Below are 5,496 nucleotides of genomic sequence, written 5' to 3'. Positions count from 1 at the left end.
AAAAAAAAAAAAAAAAAAAAAAAAAAGAATTAGTAACTTCAACATCAATTTCTTGCTCAATAAAATCTGAAACAATGTTTACCCGTGAGAAGAAACGCCATCGAATTCGTATTAACGGATCGCCCACCAGCATGCATTCTCTAAAAATAACCACGGAAAAATCAGCAAAAAGTTCAAAAAAAAAAAGAATATACAAATGGTTATGTTACCGTTGGTCGCCTCTCGGGTGCAAACCCTGAGAACCCACTCTCAACGTCTCCCCTGCTCCCCCGAAACACGAAGCTCATGATTTCGGCCCTAAAGTTTCCCCACAAAACACAAATTTCAAACAAATACATAGAAATTTTAATGCCACTCGTCAAAAAAAATTCGCCCGGGTTTTCGGATATCAAGATTTCACCTTTATTATTAGAAACCCTAGGATCGAGGAAAGGTGCTGAGTGTGGGGCAAAAGTTTAATTTTTTTTTTTTTAAAATTAGGCTTTTTAGATGGGAGAGGATCTGAGAGGGGACTTTGGTTATAAATACGACGACGTGATGACGTGGGGTCCTGCTCGTTGAAGGGACACGTTGAGGGTTGTTGAAGAGGAGGGTGACACGAGGGCGAGGAGGCGACGACGAGGGGACCGACCGAAGTTTCGCGTCTCGAGGTCAGGTTTAGTACGTTGTTACGGCCCAGTCGAATAATCTCGAGGGCCCATTAAATATTGGACTGCGAGGTTTCGTGGCCCAGTTGTTCGTGGGCTTGGTGACTTTGGTTGTTAGGAGCTGAAGTGGAGGTTATAATCAAAAGTGAATAATAAGTTTTTCAAAAGATTGAAAACAAAAAGTCAAGATCGCCGAGTTGGTCTAAGGCGCCAGTTTCAGGTACTGGTCCGAAAGGGCATGGGTTCGAATCCCATTCTTGACAAGGTGCTATTTTTTGTTTGATTTTTTAATCATTGGATTATTACTTTTTAGCTTTTTGTTGTTTTTGAGAAAATATTTCGTTTTGGCCCTTTGCTTTTTGTTGTCTTGAGAAGTTTTTTTTTTTTTGGCCCTTTTCCCTATTTGTTGTCTTGAGAACTGACATAACTCATAAGCATCCCGATTTCATCGGGGCGTCAAGCCTCAGCGCATTCTTATGGCTTGTTCGATGATTTGCATGAGGGACTCCATCAGTAAAATCCGCCGACCAAAAAAATCGAGGGAGCCCCTACAGCAGCAAATCACCCCGCATCAACTTTTTTTTTCCCCTCACCCAAACCAACCTGAATCTTCATTTGTGCGGGCACTAATTACCAAATTAAAGAAAATGTTGCATTTTCAATTTGTTTGTGAACCAAATTAAATGCCGCACTTTTTTGGTTAGACATCAAATAGACACAGCAGACCTCAGTTCAGTCTCCGAAGCACAAACAAAGACCACATACGCAGCTACACGCATCAAAACTATACAAAAGCAAGCGACAAATTCCCCCGCACCGTAGCCTTGAACATTTTTGCAGCACTACACAAACCCAGATGATGTACTTCTCACTTGTCAATTTGTCCTAGTTTGCCAAGCCCATTGCAATTTGGGCAAACAATTTGAGCTTGATCCTTTCTTGCTGCATTTGCCCTCAGCATTGAGCTCCCTTTCCTTATGAATCCTGCCCCGTCGCACTCCGGACATCTAAATAAACAAAAATTCATAAAATTTGATCAGTATTTGTTTATAAGTATTAAAAGAAAATTGAGTAGATTACGAATAATCTCTTTCATATGTACACTTTTAGCAGCATGTATCGCTCTATTGCCTCTCAATTCCTGAGAACGCGTTATCCGCAATTTATCATTCTCCAAAAGGTTAATTGCACATACACCCCTACATCATATGACTGATACAGTTAACCAGGGGCGGATCTATGTTCACCCTATAGGGGTGCAGTTGCACCCCTAAATTTTTTTTCAAAATTGCATTAGACACAATCTGATTTTTCAGTTTTCACCCCTAAGATTTTACAAATGGCACCCAACCTAAATTGAAACACACTTGTGGAAGCCCATTGGAATTTCCATACGAGAGGCACTAGGGGCACACCATGAACCACACCTCTAACCACACCTCATCTCTTGCTACAGTGCACCGGGTCCCCAAATGAGATTTAATTTTTAAATCTCATTTGGGGTCTGGTGCACTGTAGCATGAGATGGGGTGTGGTTGGAGGTGTGGTTCATGGTGTGCCCCTATCATTTTCCTTTCCATACGAACAATAAGTAGGCCCAAAGACAAATAGCCGAAGTAAAATGCAAAAGTAGAGACCAAAACAAAAAAAATCCACCCAAAACTAATGACTAAATCCAAAGCCAATAATATCTTCCCCCCACTCTAAGCTCCAAAGACCTAAAATTCCCAAACTCTAAATCCTAGAGCTCCGCTCAAATCCTAAATCTGAGAGTCCTCCCTCGGACACGCTACAGGCGGACCTCCGACCGATTGTCTAAATGTTTTATACGTTCTTTGATAAATATTTTGAAGACAATCTTCTATTAATTATGTAGTGCGTACCAAGTGTTTGTTTTTATGAATTTGATTTGATTTTGAAGTGTTATTTTAATTGGCAAGTAATATTGAAAAAGTGTTCATAAGGTGACGCCTTAGATAATCATCTAAGAACGCGGACTAAAATCACATGATTGAGCTACATTGTGGATGATCCGTTCCGTTTAACCCAATCTACATATTCTAAAATCTCAGCACACCAAGTTTGGGGTGAACCCATCGTCGTTTGACCCTCCGTCGAGCTATTTGAAAAGTTCTATTCATTCGAAACCGTTAAAATTGATACGAACAGATGAAGTGTCAAACGACAGATTCACCCCAAATTTGGTGTGTTGGGGTTCTAGAATATGTAGATTAAGTTTAACAAAGCGGATCATCCACAAATGTAGCTCAATCATGTGATTTTAGGCCTTGTCCTTAGATGATTATCTAAGGCGTCACCCCAAAATTAGTGTGTTGGGGTTTTAGAATATGTAGATCAGGTTTAACAGAACGGATTATCTACAATGTAGCTCAATCATGTGATTTTAGATTGCGTCCTTAGATGATTATTTAAGGCGTCACCTTAGGAACACTTCTCCCAATGAAAAAACCAATTTTGAAGAAATTTTAAGTGAACTTAATTGGAAATATAACATGATAATGTGGGTTTTAGGGCATTTTTCTTCAAATTCAAAACTTTCACATTTTCTAAAAACATCAACCAAACAGCCTCTTATTAGAAAACAAAATCCATTAGAATACTTAACATTGAAAAGGGCTAAATTACCAAATTGATATATTTAGTGGCATCTCGCTACCAGTAAGTTAAATTTCCAAATGTGTGCAAACACCTTGCAACCAAAATATCATAAATGGAAGTAAATTATAAGTAAAAATACTTACTCTTGTTTGTATATCGCATTACGTGCAAAATATGATGCTATAAAACATTTAAAATACCGAAAGCATTCTTGTCGGATACAATTATTTTATAATGTTATTTTTACTTTTAGATAAATAGATACTCGTTGCCCCCACCCCCAAACCTCCCGAAAAAAAGTTTCTGGACCCGCCACTGCAATTAACAAACGATAAACTTAGAGCTACTAATTGGCTAACTAATAAAATAGCACTTAAATGCCTTATAATTAACATGTTTTGTAGTTACATACCCTAATTATTTAGAGACATTAATTTAGCTGACTAAATAGCAATTAAACACCTTATAGTCAAAATGCCTTTGAAGTTTAGTAGCAACTCGACTATCTATTCTAATTTCAAATGATAAGACATGAAAATCAATATTGCAATGATGGTTGTCCTAGATAACATTGTCTTATCGCTTGAAATTGAAGTAGACAGTAACTGCTACAGTAATGGGCATTCTCCAATTACCACCTAACCAGAGAACCAGGTTCTCTGAATAAATATATAATGTGTTTGAATTTTACATGTCTTTGCCAGAGAAAATGATGGGAAACACAGTTCCCACGAATAATCTCTCTAATCTGTACATTTTTAGTAGCATGTATCATTCTATTGCCTCTCAATTTGTGAGAGGTCTCCAAAAGGTTAATTGCACATGCAATCCTATGCTTATATGTTTAGACGTCTAAAAGGATCTCTATGCAAGATATTGACATCATATGATTGATAAAATTAACCAATGATAAACTTAGATGTACTAATTAGCTAACTAATCGGATAGCACTTAATGTCTTATAATTAACATGCTTTGAAGTTATATACCCTATTTATTTCGAGTTATTAATTTAGCTAACTAAATAGCACTTAAATACCTTATAGTCAACAAGCCTTTGAAGTTTAGTAGCAACTTGACTCTCTATTTCAATTTTAAAGGATAAGACACGGAAATCAATATTACGATGATGGCAGTACTAAGGGGCTGTTTGGTTGTATGTTTTTACTATGTAAAAGGATGTAAAGTGTAAAAAAGTGGGTCCCAATGTCAGCTTTCATCACTTTCAATTGTTTGTTTGTAGTTGTGAAAATAGTGTAAAGTGATTTCATATGCTGATGTGGCTTGTAAAGTGATTTCATGAAAAAAAAGACATGATTTTAGGAGAAAGCTATCATTGAAGTTAGGAAAAAATAATAAAAAATAATTCCAACCAATATGATCATTTGAGTAGGGATCACTTTTTACACTTTCCAAATAAACAATTAAAGTTTCATTTTGCAAACCAAACAAGTGTTTTATGATTCCAATGGAATCAAAAACAAACAAAGAAAACTATAAAAGTGAAATTGATGAGGTGGACAACAACTTTCCAAGTTGTGTCATAAATACACAACTTTACCAACAACAACCAAACAACCCCAAAATGACGTTGTCTTATCGCTTGAAATCGAAATAGACAGTAGTTGTTATATTAATTGGACCTCTCCAATTATCACCTGTAAGGAAAAGCATCAAGTGCGTCTGAGTCATAGCATTAAATGTGCACTTAAATGATATCAATTGTTGGATCATTAGATTTCGAAATTCGTGTGCAGATAGAACGGTTGACATCTTTTAGGTGTACATTTAATGTCATTAGACCGAACACTTTCTCTCCAACTAGAAGTTATCTGAACAATAGTTTATATCTATAATAAATATATAAGAGCTTTGCTATATGGACCCAAAATTTAGGACCAACAGGTGACATCCCTCCTATTGCATAATGAGCTGACATCATTAATGATGATCAGTCTATTATGCAATAAGAGGGGGGCACCTCACATATCACCTGTTGATCCCATATTTTAGATCCTTGGTAATTTTTCTATATATAATGCGTTTGAGTTTTACATGTCTTTGCGAGAGAAAACGATGGGAAACGCGGTCCCGATGAGGGCGATCGCAACGGCACCGGCGATGAGGTAGTTTGTCCCCTCGGCGGACACATCGCCTACAGCTGCCACCGTCACGGTTCTCGTCGTAGGCCTACGCACTGTCATTGACGACGGGGAACCTGTGGTAGCCG

At 37.4% G+C, this 5,496-nt stretch overlaps 1 protein-coding gene, 1 long non-coding RNA gene and 1 other non-coding gene across 3 annotated transcripts; 1 reads left to right on the top strand and 2 right to left on the bottom strand.

Annotated features, from left to right (window-relative positions):
* LOC109842966 lies at nt 83–616 on the bottom strand. Its single transcript, XR_002247462.1, has 3 exons — nt 401–616; nt 210–297; nt 83–140 (listed from the first exon to the last, which is right to left on the bottom strand). It is a non-coding gene; the product is annotated as an uncharacterized LOC109842966 (long non-coding RNA).
* On the top strand, nt 830–910 carry TRNAL-CAG. Its single transcript has one exon. It is a non-coding gene; the product is annotated as a tRNA-Leu (tRNA).
* On the bottom strand, nt 1,278–5,490 carry LOC109842965. Its single transcript, XM_020411885.1, has 2 exons — nt 5,322–5,490; nt 1,278–1,654 (listed from the first exon to the last, which is right to left on the bottom strand). Exons 1-2 carry the CDS (start codon nt 5,468–5,470, stop codon nt 1,516–1,518), a joined length of 288 nt encoding a protein of 95 aa, XP_020267474.1. The 5' UTR covers nt 5,471–5,490; the 3' UTR covers nt 1,278–1,515.

The sequence above is a fragment of the Asparagus officinalis genome, chromosome 5, assembly GCF_001876935.1.
Source record: "Asparagus officinalis chromosome 5, Aspof.V1, whole genome shotgun sequence".
NCBI classification, from domain to species: domain Eukaryota; kingdom Viridiplantae; phylum Streptophyta; class Magnoliopsida; order Asparagales; family Asparagaceae; genus Asparagus; species Asparagus officinalis.
Note: the sequence above shows the minus strand (reverse complement) of the source record. Positions and strands in the feature narration are given on the sequence as shown.